Source organism: Grammomys surdaster, unplaced genomic scaffold, assembly GCF_004785775.1.
Source record: "Grammomys surdaster isolate TR1022 unplaced genomic scaffold, NIH_TR_1.0 208, whole genome shotgun sequence".
Classification (NCBI taxonomy): domain Eukaryota; kingdom Metazoa; phylum Chordata; class Mammalia; order Rodentia; family Muridae; genus Grammomys; species Grammomys surdaster.
The window spans coordinates 8,041,631-8,065,151 of NW_021604653.1; the positions used below are offsets into that span (position 1 = coordinate 8,041,631).

The following is a 23,521-nucleotide window of genomic DNA, read 5'->3' on the forward strand; positions in this document are numbered from 1 at the left end:
TCCATTATTTCTTGTCTGGGCATACTAAGACCTCAAAAGATTGTTCAGTAAATATAAAGGGACTTTTATAAAAGGAAGAACACAGAAAGAAAACTTAAGCTTATTTGAGTATCAGAAGTAAAATGTATTTGGAAAAACAAGCAAGGGGAACTGTTTGTGCTCTGTTTTCAAATAGAGCAGACTCACAGTTATTTATTTTAAAACATATATATATATATATACAGAGAGAGAGAGAGAGAGAGAGAGAGAGAGAGAGATGTTTTAAGCCATCGTTGTGGTGGGGGTATTCTGTGTTTTTCCCTGGTTGTCCTGGAACTTGCTCTATATGCCAGGCTGTCCTTCGACTCAGAGATCTGCCTGCCTCCGCCTCCGAAGTGTATGCCCCATTTCATGCAGTTAGTGAAATTTTAAGCTAAAAAGAAACAGAGATGATTTATGGGGAACCACAAAGGACTATTACTTTCCAGGTAACGTGTTATGTATGTTCAGGTCTTTGAGTTTTAAAGCTTGTGCGGCTTTGCGTAACCATTGCTACAATTGCAATATGAAACAGATTAATCACCTCAGAAAACACACACCTCTGTTGTGCCTTTGCAGTCAGTTTTCCACTTACCTTTATCCTGTCTCTTGTTGAGTATCTATTTAGCTTTTCTTTTAAATGAATTTGCCATGTCATATATTGACAGTAATTAGCTATTTCAGATAAGTGGTTTAAGAGACAGATAAATATGAGAAATGGGTGGATGTGAACTACAGAAGGATTCACACAGAAGTCTATGATCTAGACTTCAGTTTGGGTTGTTTTGGTTAGACAGAAACATAAAGAAGACAAAAGCTGCATTAATAAAACATGAAATTACGTTATCACAAATCACATCGTCAAACTGATGTTGCCTAACTAGAATAGGTTTTTCTAGGTTGGAGGAAGATAACATGTGGTGTTAACTATTGTTCAAATGACTTCCATGCCAAGCTAAATAGTTATGGCATTTTTGTACAGATATAGGAGAACTATTTGTTCTACAGATGAGTTCACAGAACAGATGATTGAACAAAGGCTCTACTCTTTATTATTTAGAATTTTGTAGAGGAAAAAAATAACAGTACTAAGTGATGAAGAAAGCAAAAAAATAAAAGGAAAAGAAAGCTTGAAAGCTACAGTTTAAAGGATTTGTTTAATTTGGGCTGATTTCAGGACACATGGATTTAAGAGGTTTAAAGTATGCATTTCAAGTGAAAAGGCAAAACTGTTTCAAAGATTTACATTTAAGAAAAATATTTAAAGTCTTTTCATGTTCAATAATGCAGAATAGTCTATTTAATTTGGATTGTCATCATATGAAAGCTCTTATACATTCTTCAAAACATAATTAATTTTCTTTTCTGTGGTCTTTGAAACTCAAGAACAGTCTACTTTGGTTTTTCATGATATTGTTAATCATATTGTTAGTCATAGGATTTTCCATGTTTGTAGATATTTTATCATAGATTCTTCTTGACCAAAGTTAGTCCTGGTCATAAGAGAACTCATCGGATTTTTACTTTAATATTGACTTTAAAAAAAAACTTTGTGTGTGTGGCATTATGGTATTTATGTGTTTGTGCACTGGAACAAGTGTACATGTGTATATAGAAATCCAAGGTTGATGTCAAGAATCGTCCTTGATTGCTTTTATACCTTATTTATTAAGACAGGATAAAGCCCAGAGCATACTGATATGTCTAGTCTTGGTATGACAGCTTGCTAGGATTTGCCTTTCTCCTCCCTCCAAGGCTGCAATTGCAGGTGGGCTGCCAAGGCCACAAAGATCTGAACTCTGATCCACAAGCTTGTGCAGCAAGGGCTTCCCCGCTGAAATATCTCTTCATCTTCTAGAGTAGCGAATGTTAATAATGCCACATTTCAGCTTGTTTTGAAGTTTACTGTTTATGAGGCAACAACAAACTATTTGGATTTGTCACTAAGTACAATTAAATTTTATGGTATCTTTGAAATTTGGTTTTTAAAGAAATCTAGTCCTGTTTTAATTATTTTAGAGTGTCATGTTTATTTATTTTGAAGGATCAAAGTAACAATGAAATTCTGATTGGAGTGATGTCAGGAGGAATTCTGATTTACAAGAACAGGGTACGGATGAATACTTTTCTGTGGTAAGGATTTCTACCAGTACTTTTGCTTTTATCATAATATTACCAAATATAATAATTCATATCAAATTAAATAGCCTTTAAACTGTTTTAATTTTGCCAGCTTGCTTATGTGGTACAATTTATACTTTATTTTGCCTCTGGGCCCTATCCAAAGACAGCAAGATAACTTATTTCAATATGTCTTTTTTAAAAAAAATCTAATTATTTTTACTTAACATATGTTGCTGTTTTACCTGCATGTATGTCTCTGTATGAGGGTGTTGGGTCCAGTGGAACTGGAGTTAGAGATAGTTGTGAGCAAGCCGTATGGGTACTGGGAATTGAACTCAGGTCCTCTAGAAGAGCAGTCAGTGCTCTTAACTGCTGAGCCATTTCTCCAGCCCTCAATATGGCTTCCTAGAAGTATTAGTTGACAAAAGCCATGTAGTAAAAGGCAATGGCAAACAAGTGGAAATAGCCCACTGTTTTACATGGTTGTAATGAGTGCACTCTGGAGAGGCCCAGCCTCAGATACTTCATCCCAGGTTTGCTTCTCACTGCTGATAATGCCTTTCCTGCTATTATTGCATAGCCTAATAATTCCTGGGAATTAGCCCACCCAAATGGGCAAATTTCCTTCAGATCAGCATGAATAATGCTGTTTAGATGAATTGATAACTTTCTGATTTAATTCAAATGACTTTAGGGAGAAAGTTTTAAGGAGATGGTTTTACTTGTTTTGCCAAAAAGATGTAATGAAGTTAGAATCAAGAATAGAATATGTTCCCTCTCATAGAGTAGTAAGTAGAGGCTGCATAATGAGTGCAGGAGCCACAAATGGTTACATGGAAAGTTTATGGTATATAGTATCTATGTTTGACCATTTGAAGGCCATTTCCTTCAGGCTTAGACAGTCTCTCAGTGACATATGTGTAAGTGGAGGAACTCGGCAGGCTAAAAACGTGCATCCTAATTAAAAACAAAACAGATGTCAGCAGACTCATTCATGATTAATCACAAGCTAGAAGTCAGCCAAGGTTAACTCCAAATTTGCTCCCCACGTCATCCTTTTTTAATCTACACAAGCCAAAGCTATCTCAGCTATTGACTCAGAAAGACTGTTCCTGTCTTAGGTGCCCCCTCAAGAAATATGGCCCTTACCCATCATTGGTACATGAATCTTAGCATTTATGCTCTGTCTTAGATTGATCACCTCAGAAAACATATACCTTTGTTGTTCCTTTGCAGTCAGTTTTCCACTTACCTTTTTCCTGTCTCTTGCTGACTAACTGTCTAGCTTTTCTTTTAAATGAATTTGCCATGTCATATATTGACAGTAATTAGCTATTTCAGATAAGTGGTTTAAGAGACAGATAAATATGAGAAATGGGTGGATGTGAACTACAGAAGGATTCACACGGAAGTCTATGATCTAGACTTCAGTTTGGGTTGTTTTGGTTAGACAGAAACATAAAGAAGACAAAAGCTGCGTTAATAAAACATGAAATTATGTTATCACAAACATTAAACTCATCATCAGAGCCAATAATAATCAAAGGTAACATTCCCAGTTAGTAAGATTAGGTGGATTACTCAGGATGTCACATTTACCTTAACCCCAGAATCTGTTCCATTTTTTATCTACAGCAAACATATCATTATACAAGACAGCTGCCAATTTTCAAATATGTCCCTGAAAATGTTCAGAACCAGCCCTCCAAATGCCCACTGTCATTTCCTTTTGTCTAATCTTGGGTTGATTTCCAGACCAGTCCATGATTGAGTCGAAAAAAACAGTCACATTAGTGGAAAGAGGAGGGTCATTATAACATCTTGTCCATTTGATTGATTTTTCGAAAGCAAGTTCCACAAGTTCCTTGTTTTCTGTCACACAAGGTCTCCGACCCTGAGGCAAGGCAGCTTGTCAAGTCTGAAATGCAAGCTTTCCCATCTTAATGCTTTACACTACAGTCTTAGAGATATTCTTCCTAGTCTGAGGGTCCACAGAAACAAATCCAACATTCTTACTATTTCTAATAAAACAAGTAGATAGGCCCTGATCTCTAGCAGTGTAATTCACTAATTTGGAATACTTTATACTCTCAGACCAAGGAAATCCTAACAACTATTATTAGAAGTCACAAACATTTCTGGCTGTGACCATATGGAAGGAATATATGCCTAATGCTTCCTCATTGCCATCATCAGGACAGTTACTGTGTCCTGTCACTGTCAGCATCATTCTTTGTCCCAGCATCCGCATATCTCACCAATTGCTCTGGCAACCACCTCACTCCTTTAGCATCCTTCGAAAAAACACAAATATTCCCTTTTCTCCATATTAATACTGGATCAGGACTATGTTATGTGCCAATAAGTGAGACCTTCCATTTCAACTGGGCATAAGTATACCGAGTTATAGGGTGCCATAGACACTCAGAAGCAGAGAGTCCCTTGACGTCCAAAGTCAAAAAATTCAAAATAAGATTTGTGGTCAATGAGTATACAACTCCCCTTTTTAATTTTTTTTGTAGGTGACTTTTTTGAGCTCCATGGGCTCATTCTATAATTTCTTGTTCTTGATGACATGCAAAATTATGCATATTATATAGATTATAACTTTATAGATTTAACTCATTTACTTAAAATTTTAACATATATAATTAATGTTTAGTATATAATTTTCATTTAAAGTATATTTAACATTTAATGCATATGATTTATATTTACTGTATATAATATGTATTCATGTATATAAATCATATTCAATGTATATAGGTTTATATTTAACATGTATAATTTATGTTTAATGTATGCTTATAAATATAGACTATATGCATGTGTGAACATGCATGTAATTATTATATATGTTTCAATGTATATAAGTTCTAACTTTTATGATATATATTAGTTTATATAATTTATGTTTGGGGCCATATTTTGATCAGAACAGGCAGATGTATTTGTCTGGAGTTCATTTGATCTGTGACAGGCGGGTCCAAGTCTTAGGACTATTGGTTCCCTGAACCTTATGTGAACTTGAGTATACAAAAGGATGTAAGTTATTATGTACTATTGTATTGAATTCCATATTTTAGAAATATAGTTAACAAGTGCCTGTTAGACAACAGGAGTATAGACTTAACGCCTTTGAGAGCTAGTAAAAGTTAAAAGTTTACAGCTATATTTAAACAGATTGAACAAGGATGTTTTAGCAATATGAGGAGCGTCTTTATGTTTATATTCAGGAGACAACCACAGGGAAATTAAAATCTTAAGCTTATGACTGAATTGTAAACTGCCAATGTTCCATTAACCTATCATAACTCCACTGATAAATGTTAAAATTCTGAACTTTGAAATAATAATAGCATGTGGGGGAAATATGAAACCTTTCCCTTTTTTTGTTAAATCATTTCTTACATTTCCATAACTTGCATTTGTATACCTTAAAACATCTTCTTAGTCCATCCAATATTTATAACTTGCATTTACCAACTTTAAACAAGTTTATTTGCATTTACCAACTTTAAACATCCTCTAACCTTGCATTTATCAATCTCAAACATTTTCCATAAACATTTTTTTCTTAGAATATAGCCTGCTGCATTGGATCATAACTCACCTATGTCCACTGCTGAGCTCTGTGTTGTTGTCTCCTCTCCTGCAAGAGAGGGGTGGAAGCTAGCTCTTCCACCATTGCTCACCATTTCCCTTCCTCAGGAAACCAAGGACAAACCTTTTCTACAAAATCTAAAAAGCATGTTGCCCCAGTATAGCATAGTATATTGAACATTTGCACAAAAAGCATAAGGCCATTTCCATTTACCTCCCCCCCTTTAATATTTACTTTTTATGAGTTTCCTTACTTTTTCTGAGCTCCCTTATCTGTGTTTTCCTGTGTCTTTTACTCCTGAGAAATACTCACTGCACCAAGCTCCTTTTTCTTTTTCCGAGCACTCACTTTTTCTGTGATGTCCTTCACTTTCTCCCTCATAGTCCAGCCTGATGCTTCTGTAGGAGCCAGCTGGTCAGTCAACACAGGAACCACAACTGGGGGAGTAAGGATGAAAATAGGAAAGGCAGAAAGAAGATGCAAACGACAGAATATGGGAGAGCTGCTGGTGAATACCATGCCAGCGAATAAGCATATTTTCTGTGTCTTAAAGGCAAGCAACACAACATGTGACCAGTTCTGGGAAGATAAACAATGACTACAAATGTTTACATGGCGAGTTAATGGTACATAGTATCTATATTTGACTCAGGCTGTTACTTTCAGGTTTGGACAGTCTCTCTACTTACATGTAAGCAGAGGAACTCTGTATGGTACAATGCATGTTTTAATTAAAAACAAAGACAGATGTTGGCAGACTCATTCATGATTAATCACAAGCATGAAGTCAGCTAAAGTTCACTGGGAGTATGCTCCCCAGAAATAAGGAACACAATGAGTTTTCACAAATTGCACTAAAAAGAGAGACAAGCTTGGGACAGATTTGTGATCAAGAAAAAACATTCATTCTAGGCCAGGATGAAACCTCAGGTTTGCACTGTGATAAACCAAAGACATGTGTAACTGTAGCTTTGAACTTATAATGAGCTTATAGAATGAAACACTGCTTTGAATGTAATATTAACATCCTTCAGTAACTTGCCTTTTGTGTCACATTTTATCTATGAGGTATTTTATAGAGAACTTTTGTCTAGAAGGCATGATTGCCAGATAAAAGAAATAAAGTGTGGCTTTTGGGGCTCTGCCCCATCCACCAAATGTATACATGTATATGTCTGTCTGTATGTATGTACATACATATGTGTGTAGGTATATGTGTATGTGTGTAAGTATGCAAAAGTGTGTGTGTGTCTGTCTGTCTATGTGTCTATATGTCTGTTTGTGTACTTGATTTTCTCCCTTTCTTCCTTTTCTTTTCTCTCTGATTTAGAGTTAAGGAACTCTTTGTGAAACTATCCTAGCCAGTGAGGGGCCCTTGAGCCAGAGAGAAAAGTGTTCAAATAACTGAGCTTTTTTTCTTAGTCTCCTGTTTCCATCAGCAGGAATTAAATTGCCAGAAGCCAGTGGCTTTTAGACACAGAATAACAAAGAGTTAAAGAAGTTAGAAATTGCCCAATGTCTGCCTCAGTTTACACTGTGATGCTGAGCCAGCAATTAATAATTTTTCTTCTTAGAGAATATTCATATAAGAATACTCAGTTTATGGTTGTTATTGTGTTAAGAACTGCATTTGTTGTTTTTATTTAAATGTAGACTTTGAAAGGCCATTTATTAGCTACAAGAGAGGTATGGCTACTTAACCAACAACTCAGTACTATGTATGATGTTTTAAATTATTACAAACAGACATGTTTGTTCTGCAAATGTTTCACACTTATATTTCCTTTGTCTTACCCATCTGCTATTGTTTACTTGTTGTCCTTGCTCTCATTGTCCAAGATGGGTCACCACTATGATTTATGATTTCTATATTGCAAAACAATGAAAAAGAGAAAGCATATTATACTTCTGTAGTGGGTAAATTAAAATTTTTAAAAATTACTTTGAGCTTATCACTGTGCTTAATGTAGTCAAGGTCATTTAAAAGTTTATTTTTAAAATAAAGTGACTTTAAGCAGAAGAAACAAATTTCAATATTCATGACATCAGTGTGGTTTTTTTTTATTTTTTACTTTTTTATTTTATGAGTACACTGTAGCTGTCTTCAGACACACCGGAAGAGGGCATCAGATCCCATTACAGATGGTTTGAGCCACCATGTGATTGCTGGAAATTGAGCTTAGGACCTCTGGAAGGCAGTGCTCTTAACTGCTGAGCCATCTCGCCAGCCCCAATATGTTTCTTTTGTACACTTCCTAAAAGATTTGATTTTTTTCTAGTGTCATTTTTATTCTTAATAGACTTACATAATTAGCTGCTCTAATAATACTTTGGCAAAATAAAAATTAAACTATGATAGTTAACCAAAATAAATATTTTAGAAAGCTACCATAACTCTACTTTTTAAAAAAAAGGCTGTGTATGGTAATATATACCTTTAATCCCTGGCTTTTGTAATCCAACAGCTTTGAAATATTGTTTTACTGATAGAAATGCAAATAAACACACTAACATTGGAAACCTAGTTTCTTTAAAACAAAAAAAAATGTATTAGGCAGAATGCTCTAGAGGAACAAAAAGAGGAGATAAAGGCAAAGGAGAAGAAAGAAGGAAATGGGATTTATTAGAGTATCTTACATGCTAGTCTTAACAGTGGCCATCTGCTTGTTGGAATGGTGGAGAAGCCTAGGTTCAGTCTAAGAACTTCAGCTGTTTCAATCCAGTGCTGAGAGCTTGGAAGCTCCCCGAAAAGTTGTGTGTGTATCAGAAGACTGAAGAGCAGCGTCCATGAACTCAGTTTAGAAGAAGCAGGGAAGGCAGGAGTACATCCCTAACCTCTTTATGTTTGACTGCTGAGATTGGGTCTTCCCCGTAGTTAAGCCTTTCTTGAAAACCCCTCTGTGACACTCTTAGAGATGTGTCCTCAGTGCTTCTAAATCCAATTGTGATGATTAATTTTGATTGACAAGTTAATGGGGTTAGTATTACCATGGAAACAAGCCTTTAGGCCTGTCTGTGAGACTTCCCCCATATGGTTAATTGGGGGAAGACCCTTCCTGGAGGATTACAGCATTTCATGAGATGAGGTCCTGGACTGAATAAAAAGATCACAAGCACTGCCCTTATCATTTTGTGTTGCCTAACTGTAGAATCAACTGTCTTACGTTCCTGCCACTATGCCTGCCCTGCTTTGATGAGAGCTGTATTTTCAAACCATGAGCCAAAGTTATCCATTCTTTTTTTAACTTGCTTTTGTTAGGATTTTGTCACAATATCAGGAGAAATAAGTAATACAGATAATTTATGCCAGGACTGGGGTCATTGCTGTGTTAATCTTGATTGTGTGGTTCTTAGGCCTGTGGAAATAGTTTGTGGGGAAAAGTGTGGACGAGTTTAGGCATTTGGACTAGGAAAAACCCAAAATTCTGTACACAGAACTTCATGGATCATTGTGATGTAAGTTTGGAAGGCCAGAATGCAGAGAACTGGACAGTGGAGGCCTAGCTCATGACGGTTTAAAGAAGAACAAGGTCCATATGGGAAACTGGACTAGAGGCCTTTTCTATTATAATCTAGCAAAACAAAACAAAAAACCTATCTGACTTTATTTGACCCTTGGCCTGAGAACTTACCTTAGGCAAAATTCCCAAGGAATGGGCTAACTTATTTGGCAGAGGAAATTTTAAGGCAGTATAGTATTCTTACTCTATGACTTGCTGCTTCTCCAGGTTACAGTGACTGAAAGTAAAAAGTGGAACAGAGAGTTATGAAATATGCAGGTTTGTGAGGAAAGGAATATGAGCAAGTATAAAACTACAGAAAAGGCAAATTTAAAAGCAGCTGTAGTCATTAGAAATTTGTATCACTAAAAAGCAACCTTCACACTGACTCAAGAGGAATGGTATTCCAGAAACATTGAAGACTCCATCTTGTGAAAATGCACATTCAATTGGAAAAAAAAAAAAAAACCTAAACTGAGAATATTACCGAAGGGGTTCCTTGCTCAAAAACAACTGTCTGAAGAACATGTTTCCCAGGTTCACCACAGAGACTGTAAGTGAGGTCCATCCTGAGCTGGTAACACAATTTAGCACTTTTGTGCTCATGATACTGGTTTTGCAGGTATTAAGATTTAAGATTGAGGAGGCCATGCCATCTAGTATAATGGTTCCAGAGATTTGCTAAAGCCAGATAGTAAGTGGGAGTCCCAGGTAGAAGGCAGTGAAAAGCTACTACCTGAAGTTGTGAAGGTGAAATCCAAGTTACAGTGGAGACCCCAGGATTTTATTTTGGACCAAGGGATGCCCACTGTAGGAATACTATAGGAAATGGAGTGGAACTGGTTCAAGAGTCTATGTATGCTGCAGGCAGCGTAACTAGAGAGGCAGCATAACTGACTGCCCAGCCCTTTGAACTTAACATGATTTGAGCCCCAGAAGCCTCATCTGGAGCTACAGGTTTTGACTGTTTTCCTTGCAGAGTTTCTATCTTGCTTTATCCAAGTTGGGTTTAAGAAAGCCAAGCAATGAATGTTAAATGTTAAATTAAAATGTTATTTAGAATATTTAGAAAATACCCCATAATACAAATTTTAAATATTGTTTTCAGTAATAAATTAGATGGGATTCAAAGTTACTCTACCTGTTAAGCCCATATCACTATGTACTATAAAGATTTTTTCCAACTATTCTCAACAGTACACAGTACACAACAAAACTTAAGCTAAGATGTTAAAATTGTAAAAGAGGGCCAGAGAATTCAGCTTCCCAATCAGACATGTAAGGTGTTCACTATCTTGCTTCTACAACAAAGAGAAACCCAATGAAAACTGAAAATCAATGATTCTTGGGTTTTTCAAGGAGTTGGAGACACCGAGTAAACTCCTGCTGTGACAACTGGAGACAGATGGCTACAGAGACCTGACTGTTGGTTGGAAGGGCTTGAAAGTGGCTGACTGGTTGCTGGGTGGCAGAAGCTAGACTGGTTTGAGAAAAAAAAAATTCTGCATGTCCCATCTTCTGAGATTCTTTAAGCTTCATGAATTTAAGTACCAAGTGTGCTTTCCTGTTCTCATGGTGAGAGCTAAGGGGCATAGACCCATATGCCACTTTGACTTAATCATAAGATTAAACTGGATTCCCCAGCTCACTTCTTAAAGGCTCTGTCAGCAAAAGTCCTGTGTAAAAACAGAATTACAACTGAAAAACTCCAAGGAAAGCAACTTAAAGAGATGTATAGAAGCCCAAAAGATAGCAAGAGAACCAGGAATAAGGGTACTAGAAGAACCTAAGCATAACTTTTTGTCAGATAAACATGAAGTTTCAGCTAAGGAATCTTTATCTGAGTCCTTTTATTCAGTAAATTCTATCTGTGTTCAACTGCAAATTTCTAGAGATTCAAAGTCAAAGGGAGAATCTTGAAAGAAGGAAAACACCAAAATACCCCTGCCCTTTTTTTTTTTTTTTGCAGAGAAATAAAGTTTAAGAATTGCATGACACTCGTCTTTAGAAAAACTATGACATATTTGTAAGTGTTCAGAGAAAAAAGCCTCATCAATTTAGTCTATAGTTGTATTTCAGAAGCAAGAGGAAACTAGATTTTCTCAAACAGAAATTAAAGGAATCTTTTACTAGTTAGCCTATTTTGTGAGGAATGCTAAACTAAATTCTAAAACAGCAATCATCCTTGAAATTGAAAGAGGCAGTTTATCAAAATGGGTCTTAAAAGTTTGTTGTATAATTGATAAGCTTTATGAAATTCACTATCCATATAATCAGTGTTTGAGGTATGGTTATAGAACACAGCATTACCCAATCTAATTTTGAACCATTTCCCTTACCTACAAAAGATTGTTATGAGCTACTTTCTATCTCTTGTCTTTCCTCTTACCACCATCCCTAATCATATGTCTCTACTGGATATTCTAAAATGAGGTACCATGAATGACTGACTCATTTAGCATGTTTGACATTCAAAGATCATATACCAATATTTTTATTGCTCAGTGATACTCTATCCCTTAGTTACATGCTATTTTGTTTCACAACTCATCAGTTGTTTCTTTAAGCTCCAGTGCTCAGATACCTTTAATCCTAGCACTTGGGAAGCAGAGATAGGCAAAGGCAGGCAGAACTCTGTGAGTTCAAGGCCAGCCTTGTCTATAGAGTGACTTCCAGGAAAACCAGGGATACATAGAGAAACCCTTTCTCAACAAACTAGCAAACAAACAACCCAGTGGTACACTGCATGTTTATAGAAGTGTTGGTAGGGGACATAAACAAAAGGGTAGAACTTCTGGGTTTGCTAAACTTTTCCCTCATGCTGTGCTGTCACCTTCCTCCCTGGGGGTCTGTACTGTGTTAATTTTACCATATTCTCCCCACCATTTGTTGTTTGGCTTAAAACCTCTTGGCTGTGTAAAATGATACACTGTCTTAATTTTACTTTATATCCTTTTATGGCTAATACTGTTGAACATATTTCCATTCGCTTGTTGTTCTTTCATCGTCCTCTTAGAAATACACAGATGGGATTGAAAATTTATGTGTGTGCTGTTCACAAGACACACACACACACACACACACGAATGAAACATAAAGAGACAGGCTGGTTTAATTCACTATAAAAGATTAACAAAGGGCATGGAAACCAAAGGAAAAGTATTATAGTTATCTCATTATAAAAAAAGGAGCATTAATCATTGTTTGATAGGATACATTTGTAAGAAGCACAAAGTCATACAAGTACATTTTTGCTAGAGATCTTTATCTAGTTGGTGTTGCAATGTGTATTCATTGATGTTTTTCTGGCATTTGTAATATGAAGATGACTAGAAATTAGATTAGATTTTCTGTCTTATTCATTTAGAAGTGAATAACATTTTTTGCTTATGTTGTTTGTGGGATTTTTTTTAATGTTGATGTATACATTTAAAAATATATGTATATCTTTAAAGGTTTTCAAATGATTTACTTTCTTTCCACAAATATAGGCTGTTTTACCCAGTTTTCTTTTCATTTTCTAAAAGTAATACCCTCCCTCACATGGGAAAATAATATATCCATGTTGCTTTATCCCTATGAAGTAAGAACACAAGATGTAATAATAAAGTAAGAAATTTACCCTGCAGCTTGGAATTTGGCTCAGTGTTAGAGCATTTGACTAACATGTGTAAAGTCCTGGGTTCAATTCCCAGCAACACAAAGTTCAGACCTAAAACCTAAGCTTATATTTCCTCTGTTTTGAATGGTTCTGCCTGAGTTGGACTGGTATATTTGTCTTCTGAAGTGATTGAAATTTGAGAAGTTATTTTCTGAAAGTACTTGCACACAGCTTCTTATTGGATATGAGTCACAAAAATCAACAATTATAATTACTGTGAAAATATTAGAAATGTTAGAAAATTGGGTTCTAAATCACATTTTACTAAGATTCAGTCTCTTTGGTCTCATGGCCTTTAAGTATCATGGGTCTCAAAGTGTGAGAATTACTCTTTATATCATTATTACAAGGAACCAAACCAGCTTGAGTCATGGATCATATAATGGGGCATTGAAAAATTAATGTTATATAAATTGCATAAATTTAGGCTAGTGTGGTTGCTACCCAGGTGGCAGAGCCAGACAAGATGGGTCTACATAGTAAGTTCCAGAGCAGCCAAGGCTATATAGTGAGTCTTTGTTTAGAAAAAACAAACAAAAATAAGCTATATATGTTTTTAAAAAAGTAATATATAAGGGTCAGATAAAAGTAGTTACAGTTTTAAAATTAAAATGTTTTACAAAACTCTGACATTTTATATTTTCCCATATGCATGCTTTGTCATATTAAAATACTTAAATGTTATTTATATTTTTTGAGATTTTAGTCTTTAGTGAATATTTCTGAAAATAGAAAATTGGGAAATACATAATTCATAGAAGATATAATTTAATAAAAATTTTCTCAGTTGAGTATCTAAATTTTCTTTAGTTTTATAGGAAGCACCATAAGTTTTACATTACTGTTTATATTAAAGATTATATGATAAAATATGAAGCTATTAGTACACATTAAACTTAAGAATGTGGCCACTCATCTGTGTGCACATGGGCAGCATTAATTGGATTTGGGGTTATTAATATCAAAAACAAAAATTAGAAAGGTTCCTTGAAGTTAGGGGAAAAGGATGGTGACATCAAAGCGAGTTGGGGTTAATGGTGGATAGATTGCTTACTATTCATTCTATAAACGTATGAAACTTTCAAAACCCATAATATATAAAAATACCTATAGTTTTCCCAATTTTTGTATATTTTCTTCTTTAGCAGTATTTTGAATACTCCAATTCTCTTTTATGCAGGTTGAAGATTGTAAAAATTTCTTTTAAATGCAAACAGTTTTTTATTCAACTTAGAAAAGAATTGGTGAGTATTGATTAATAATTATTGATAAAAATGAAGTATTTTAAGATTGCCGAGCCATAGGCAGGGGATATCGCTTAACTTGTATAGTACTTATAGAAATACAAGGACTTGAGATTGATGTCTAGAACCCAATTAGAAAAGCTGCGCTTACAATTTTGGCAATAAGGAGCAGACACAGGCTGATCCATTCAACTTCCAGGCCTGCCAGTCTAGCTTAATTGGGAGCATTCCAGGCCAATGGAGACTCTCTGTCCAGAAATAAGGGGAAATATTTCTGAGAAACAACACTTAAGACTATCTTCTAGCTTCCTAGCTAGAAGTGTGTGTGTGTACCCATAGGTGCATGAGCACACACTGATTAAAAACATTTAAAACTTTGTGTCACTGTGAACAAAAGTGCAGTAAATACTTCTAAGTTTTTTCTCCATACAAAATGTATAATACTTGCTTTCATAGAAGGCTTATTTAATTTTGGGAGGGCTGAATATGTAGTTTATAGTTCTTGCATTTACATCTTGTATCAAAGTGTTAGTACAGTGTTAGAACAACTTCCTCTTGTAAATTACTTTACCTGCTTGATCAAATTAAACTAGCTGTGCGTGCTGTGGTGACATAAGCCTGGGATCCCAATCATGTAGAAATAATGGTTTAGTGCAAGATCCTAGCACAAAACATAGACATATTTGCAGACATGAATATGAAAACAAACTAACCTTGTTCTTTGGTTTACACCAGATTTTTTTATAAATCTTTGCAAATTGATACATGTTTCAAGACATACATATGTGAATAAAATTTATTTAAAATCTTAAGAATATATCTGAGTCAATTGCAGTATCTGCCTACTAGAGGATATTGTCCTATTTTGTGACTATGGTTTATCATTTATGTTTACTAAATATGGGAGATTTTTCCAAATAGAATTTTTATTGAAGTGAAACTTTGTAGGAGAAAGTACATAAACCATAAATCTATCAAGTATATAACTTGATAAACTCAGATTAATACATAGAGCACAACAGAATCCTATTGCTAACGGATCTACTGCACACTTCTAGTAGCTAGCTTTCCCAATAGATAGGCAGCATTATTTCAATTTGTACTGCCATGAAGTAGTTTAGATGTTGTTAACTTTAAAAACTGAAGCCATATAGCATGTCCTTTTGTACTTAGCTTCTTTTTTTTAACAATATGAAATTCATATTGTATTGACATCATTGATATTCTGTGGTTTGTTCCTTAATTTAATATTCTACTAAGTGTATATGCTATAAACTAACAGTGTAGTCTACTGCTAAGGAAAGTTTTACTATTTTCCAGTGGGGAATATTTTGACCAATACTGGTACTGAATATTCTTATGCATGTATGTGTCTTTGTATTTATATATGTGTGTGTATATAGTAAATTTCAGCAAATATTCTGAGAAGGATGTATAATAAGTCTTGTTATCCAGAAACTAGAGAACAGGGGTTTGAGAGATGTCTTGTGATTAAGAACACTTCTAGAGGTCCTGAGTTCAAGTCCCAGCAACCACATGGTGGCTCACAACCATCTGTAATTGCATCTCATGCCCTCTTCTGGTGTGTCTGAAGATAGCAACAGTGTATTCATACAAATAAAATAAATCTTTTTTTAAAAAAACCTACTTAACAGATAATTTGCTTGGAGTGTTGTAGAAGAAAACACTATTAATTTACCTGACTGTGGTGGATGTGTTGTCAGTAATAGTAATAACAAGAGTTATGAAATGTAACCTTTATTGAAAACAGTGTTTGTGCCTGGTAATGTGTGAGCCATTTTTAGTATTTACTTCTTATAGTTGTTCTCTGAGAGATTGTGTCATTAAGCACTATGTTTACCTGTAGATAACAACAGCATCAAAAGTCAACTTGCAAGTGATTAAAGACCACATACAGATGTATTTTGCAGAATACATCATATTGCCAATGTTTTCTTTATAAAACATTTGTTTTTAACTATCCACAGTTATAGGTAGGTACAGTTATGCACACCTGTAAGCCTTGTGCTCAGAAGGTTAGCCCTGGTCTACAATGAAGTTTCAGACTAGGCAGAGCTACATAGCAAGACTTTATGACAAAACAACAGCAGCAGATCCAAACTTGGACTTGTTATACTTAACCACTTGAGACACTTTAAGTCCATTGTTCACAAATTAGAAAGAATGTTATTACATTTTAAATGCAATTAACAGTGTCAAAAATGCATGCAGAGTGTTTGAAGCAGTGCTTTAATAGGGAGGCCACATATTAGACAATGAACACACACTGAAAAAACTTACTGTATTATACTCTCTTGTAAGGTATTCTGTCATCTTACATAATATTTATTTTATATCATACAACACCTAAGCTGTTACTCCATATAAACCATTGTTAATGATACTGTTTTACTTTCTAGTAAACAACAAGTTATGGTTTAATCATTTTACCTTTTAATATGAAACTACATTCTTACATCTAAACATTTTATCTTGTTTTATTTATGGAAAACATTTTCATGATGATAATACTTCTTGAAAAAAAACATAGACGAAGCTCTGAAAGATAATGATTCATTGTTTCAGACTGTTTCAAACTGATAACTGTTCATCAAAAGATACTATTAACAGAGTGACTTAGCACTGGCTGTATATGCAGTAATATGCCACTCCAAGTCCTTTCATATGTATGCTATCCAACAGAAAAATATGCCAGTACCTTGAATACCACTTCAGAAGTGACAGTGTCTTCATGGTAGCCAGGTAATTACAAGGCTTAGGCAAGAAGGTTGTGAGTTCAAAATCAACCGTGGCTACATAGTATGAGGGTCTGCTTCAGAAACTAAAATAAGGTAGACATGGTGGCCTAAATCTCTAATCCCTACATTTGAAAGGCTAAGGTAGGGAGATTGCCACAAATTTGAGGCTAGCCTGGGCTGCAGAAGAAGGTCATGCTTTGAAAAAAAAAACAAACAAAAAAACAATATCCAATTTGCCATTAACATGAAGAGATGTTGAACCTTATTAAAGTCATCAAGAAGAGGTACATGTTATAACCAAAATGCAAAACAGTAAAATAACAAAAACTCAAAATAGGTGGGGTGGCACAATGCTTATAATGTATCACCCGAAAGATTGGCTGTGGGAGAACTGCTGTAAGTTCAAGTCCAGCCTGAACATTATAGTGAGTTCCAGGCCAGTGTAAGGTACAGTGTGAAATGCTATCTCAATACACAGACAGAAAACAAAACCAGAAAATCACTGAAATTGGTGAGTATATGGAACACACACTATCTTTGACAGGAAGTATTAACTACTTTAACTAAATATAGATACACAGATACACTTACTATATAAATATCTATATCTGTGTCTGTGTGTATATACAATGATCTAGCAACATAAATGTGTCCATATGTACGTAGACACTAAGAATGTGTATACACAACATTGGTCTTCTACCCCTAAATGAGAAATATCAAATCTCTATAAAGAGTAAAGTAGGTAATCTGTTATTTATATATTGCACATTACATATATAATATACATATTGCATGTACACACACAAACACGTGTATATATAGATATACATATCTATATATCTATAATCTATCTATATCTATAGATGTAGATATAGATATAGATATAGATATGATACTCAGGAGATGTGTGCTTTGCTATAATGTGGTTTATGCCAAAAGAAAAACTAGAGAATTATTTTATTCTAATGCTAGTCAATTTCTAATGTGATTTTTGTAATAATGCTTGAGCTATTGAGTATTCTTATTTTTAATCAAGGCAGAATTACAAATTGTGGGTCTATAAAAATTTAATGTGTGGTCCAGGATTATATTTTGAAGCACAATTATAGCTAATAAAACTTGTAAATATACTTGAAAATATTAAAAAATTTAAAGTTATTTCTAAGTATTATAGAGAATACAAGAATGTAAAAGTTGTTAAATTATAGAAGTTCACATTTTATAAACCTTTTTATTAATTTCACTGAGCCTTTGCTTAATAAAATTATTGAAGGAGATTAGCATTTGCAACGCTGGAATAACTTATTTATCAAAAGTATTGTCATATCTTGACATTTTCCCATTTTCTCTGAATTTTGTCATTTAATACAGCATGAATCTAGAGAAACATTACTTGGATTTAATATGGTGAATTATAGAGCATGTAAAACTTTGTGGAAAGCGTGTGTAGAACATCATACATTCTTCCGCCTGGATAGACCACTTCCACCTCAAAAGAACTTTTTTGCACATTATTTTACATTAGGTTCCAAATTCCGGTACTGGTAAGTACTACTTTTATGCTATTTGTTTTGTTTTGTTTTGTTTTCCTTACCTTTAGGTTAAAGATCTAGGTTTAGAGAGATGACTCACAGGTTAAGAGCTGGCTTCTCTTGTAGAAGGACCCAGGTTTAATTTCTAGCACCCACATGGCATCTCACATGGCTGTCTGTATCACCAGTTCCTAGGAAATACATCATTCTTTTCTTGCCCCCATGAGCACCAGACATGGATATGGTACATAGACATTGCAGATGAAATATCCATACACAAAAAAATAAAATTTAAAAATACATTAATTAAAGATCTAGATACAAAACAGTACAATCATTGTTAGTTGCCAAACCTACAGAGTCAAAAAATCCATGGAATTTTTTGCTGTGTGTCTGTATCAGTAAGTCTATGGTGTCTTGTGATATACATTAGACTTGATATCCCGTGCATTAGGTTGTGATGTAGATAATTATTTTATAAGTAATTAGCCACATTTGCAGAGTTATAATCCCAACAGATTTTATAATTCCAAATGCATTTATTACTTACATGAAAGCTTTTCTATAAGATATATTCATTTCTTTTGTAAAAGGCAAGATATATCTTATGTAGTATATAATTTTTTGTTTAGAAAAAACCTACAGTTTAGTATTTTTTGGAGCTATCACACTTAAAAGAGTTTAAAATAACCATTATGCAAATAGGTAAAAAGATGAATTTGTTGAGTAATAACCCCAGATTTTGACATTTTCCTGTATTCTCTTCATTTTGTCTGTATTACAGAAAATTTTTCCTTTATTTTATGTATATGGGTTTTTTTGCTTTTTTTTTGCTTTTTTTTTGCTTCTGTGTATGTCTGTGCATCATGTGCGTGCAATGCCCATGATGCTGGAAGAGATCCCCTATGTTTGGAATTATAGACAGTTAGGAGTGGTAGTATGGGTGCTGGAAATCAAACCTGGGTCCTTTAAAAGAGCAGTCAGTATTCTAAACTGCTGAGCCATCTCTCCAGTCCCCCTAAATTTGTCTGACTTGTTCTCTTTAAGTTTTTTACTGATACATAATTAGGTATTGTGTGGCCTTTGACATATATATGCAGTATGTAATCACCAGATATATTCACAGCTTCAGATGTGTATCATGTCCTTGTGTTGGAAATGTTCTTAACTCTACTACCTAATTTGAAATTTACAGTTAATTGTTAATCACAGTTGGTCTCCTGTGCTATAGAATATGAGAAATTATATTACCTATTCAGCTGTGCCTTTTGGCATTTGTTGATTTTCTTTTTCAATATTACCCATGGCCACAGTTTTTGGGAAATAATTATTTGTAGAAACCTTGGTTAGTCCTATCTGTAGAATTCTAAAATAACACATAAAAGCTAGTTTTAAAGTGAAATCTAGTAAGACTCATACAGAAAAAGTTACTGGTGATCTAATAAAACAAATGCTATTCATTTTTATCTTTTTTAAAAATTATTTGTTTCTTATTATTTATACCAGTACACTGTAGCTGTCTTCAGACACACACCAGAAGAGGGCATAGGATCCCATGGTTGTGAGCCACCATGTGGTTGTTGGGAATTGAATTCAGGACATCTGGAACAGCAGTCAGAGCTCTTAATCACTGAGCCATCTCTCCAGCCCTCATTTTTATCTGCTTTTGTGTACAAATAAGATTTTCCATTTCTGATATTTTATGCTAGATGAAATTGTTATATGAAAAGAAAAATGCATAGCTGTACCACCAAAATGTTAATAATATAAATTCCAACATTTATAAATGCTCAGTTTGTAATAATACCAGTCAAAACAATGTGATATATCACTTAAAATACATGCTTATCATCCCAAGGGAAAAAAATGTAAGTACTCAGAATTTAATATTAACCATGAAATAGAATTTATTTTTTTACCTAAAAATAAAACACAGCAGATTTCTTTTTTTTTTTGTCTTTTTTTAAAAATAATTTATTTAGTTTTTTCAAATTGTAATTCATTCACACAGGGGTTATAAACACAGAAAAGCAAGATGTGGGGAAGGGGATGACAGTGGAGTGTGGGTGTTCAGGGGGAATAGAGATATCTTCAGAACCGGGTATCGGCTGGGTGAAGGTTCAGGGGACAGGTCACTATGACTCTGCCTATGATTCACTTGTCCTTATCTAAGTTGGTATTGTCTGCCAAGGCTACCTATTTACAAGGTCTATGACTACTCAGACTGGTATATTTCCACGAAAGCTGCCTGTTTACATTAGCTTATAGCCATCTGTTTCAATGTTTTTCCACTGAGACCCAAGACTTGGTGTTAGTATACATGTATGACAGGCCTATTGCTGATTTTAGGCCTATGGCTGATTTTAGGCCTTCAGTGTGTAAGCAGGGCTGCCCCTGACATCTCCTCCCTTCTCTAACTATAGAAGGGCTGTGGCAATTCTAATCTTGCAAAGGCGGGGATAGAGGCCTGGCCTCCAGTAATTGAAAGGGACTTTGTAATGGCTCTGGTCCCCCTGTCATTGTCCAGTGAGGTATGAGGGCCATACCAGTCCTGATATCTTTTTCCAACCCCTATGCAGTCAGGCTTGTCCCTCAGGGAACCCAGAGAGATATTTTTAATTTTTATTTATATTCCCTTGCAGTGCTTAGCCTAGCAGCCTAAGCAAGAATTCAGATCGCCTGTCAGAGGAGGTTCTGGGTGGCCCCTCTCTGCTTGGTCTATGGGCAGAAGTCCCCTCTTTTAGGTTGGGTGGAGATTGGTTTTGGGAACACCCTGTATAAAGTAACAACCTCATCTTGAGTCTCGTGGTCCTCCATAGCTAACTTATGATAATGTATCTGAATAGGTTTTGCTACCAAATTATTTATCTGTTGTTTCACAGAGTTAGTCAGCCTATATGAGGTTCAGGGACCAGCAGAAATAAGCAAAAGTAACCTAAATAATGGTCCCATGATGGGAGGAAGTAGGGTTGACAACCATGGAGAGGGTGAAAACCAATTCTTGTACCAGCACTCATCTTTCTCTTTCTCTTTCTCTCTCTGACTTTTCTCAGGGCCTTCTCTGACCTATTTCATGCTCTCTTTAACCATCCTGTCTTGTCTATGTAAAGGCAACCTTGTTCTTTAAGGGCTGTACACAGTCAAGAGCTGTACACAGCCTTTTCTATTGTAATAGAGTAAATCAAGTCCAATAAGGATCTTTGCGATATTTGGAGGTATCTTCAAAGAGGAAAACGAGGGATTTCTTCAGATTAGTGTTGTCAATCTCTAGCTGTTTGATGTTCTTGTCAATGACCCTTCGAAGTCTGAGTTGTATAAGTTCAGAGGCCAGCATCTGGATTAGAACTTCTAGATTAGCAGACATCACGGGTGATTCATTTTTACCTGGAAAGGAAAAAGAAGGGAATTCTCAGGGAGATTTCTCTTCCCTGGATGTAAATTGTTATTCATCGTATTTATGGTTGGGCCTGGCTTTGTAGGGGTATCTATTTTTTTTCATTAATCTTTTTGGTAGCCAGTTAGCTGTGCCTTCTGTGGTATCAGACAGGCATATCAATCCTCGGCCCCATAAGGGAACTGGGTCTGGGCCATTCCCTTTAAGGATAAGAGGGTCCTTCCCCATATCTGTGGCAAAGTTTTGTTGGTCTTGGTGGTACCAGAGGCAGTCAGCAGCAGATTTGCCATGGGCTTTTAGCTTTAGAGAGATAAAAGTGAACAAGGCATGATGGAGAGTATTTCAGGGGGACTCTTTCTGAGGGGGTACCGTTTTGTTTTTAAAGCCAATTTTTCATAGTTCTTGTAAAATCAGGGCAGAAGCTCCAACAATTGCTCCTTCCTCACTCAGAGAGTCATAAAGACCCTATTTAAAGAAATACAAATCTATATTAATTATCTATTTTGTCAAAGGGCTGTTATAGCACAGCCAACAACTAATCAGGCTATATAATATATCGATTAGTATTAGCTTCTTCTACTTTTTGTGGGATTACTTCTCTTTTGTCAATTAATTGTTGAGGGAAATTAGGATTTACATTTCTCTTGAGAATATTAAACAGAGGCTTAACTTCTTTTGTGGAGAGCTTAAAATAAGATCTTAGCCAATTAGCATCTCCTAGAAACTTTTGAAAATAATTTGAAATAAGTAAACTCTCTTTTTTTTTTTAGACCCTTTATCTGTTTTTTTTTTTAAATTGGATATTTTACGTATTTACCCTTCAATGGTATCTCCTCTCCCATTCTCCACCCAAACCCCTTATCCTATATCTCCTCCTCCTATTTTTATGAGGGTGTGCTCCAAGCATCCTCCCAGTCCCATCTCCTTGCTCTCAAATTCCCCAACACTAGGGGATCCAAACTTTTGGGGACCAAGGCCCTCCACTTCCACTGATGTCTGACAAGGCCACCCTCAATTACCTATACAGGTGGAGGCATGAGTCCCTCCCTTTGTGCTCTCAGGCTGGAGGTTTAGACTTTGGGAGCTCTGGTTGAAACTTTTGATACTCCTTCTAGAAAGGACCAAAGCACCCACACTTTGGTCTTCCTTCTTCTTCTTGAGTTTCATGTGGTCTATATGTTGTGTCTTAGGTATTGTGAGCTTTTGGGCTAATATCCACTTATCAGTGAGTGCATACCATGTATGTTCTTTTGAGATTGGGTCACCTCACTCAAGATGATATTTTCCAGCTCCATCCATTTGCCTAAGAATTTCATGAACTCATTGTTTTTAATAGCTGAGTAGTACTCCATTGTATAAATGTACCACATTTTCTGCATCCATTCTTCTGTTGCAGGGCATCTGGGTTCTTTCCAACTTCTGGCTATTATATATAAGGCTGCTATGAACATAGTGGAGCATGTGTCCCTGTTGTATGTTGAAACATCTTTTGGGTATATGCCCGGGAGTGGTATAGCTGGGTCCTCAGGTAATACTATGTTCAATTTTCTGAGATACCGCCAGACTGCCTTCCATAGTGGTTGTACCAGTTTACAATCCCACCAACAGTGGAGGAGTGTTCCTCTTTCTCCACATCCTCGCCAACATCTGCTGTCACCAGTGGTGTTTGTTTATTTGTTTGT

General features: G+C 35.4%; 1 protein-coding gene across 1 annotated transcript in view; it reads left to right on the forward strand.

The window, feature by feature from the left end:
• The window catches only part of Ptpn4 (protein tyrosine phosphatase non-receptor type 4), a 154,064-nt gene that overhangs the window by 74,223 nt on the left and 56,320 nt on the right, over positions 1-23,521 (forward strand). The window contains exons 10-12 of the mRNA XM_028771480.1: positions 2,063-2,151; positions 14,088-14,151; positions 18,285-18,457. Coding sequence (XP_028627313.1) covers positions 2,063-2,151; positions 14,088-14,151; positions 18,285-18,457 — 326 coding nt within the window. The remainder of the gene's footprint in view (positions 1-2,062; positions 2,152-14,087; positions 14,152-18,284; positions 18,458-23,521) is intronic.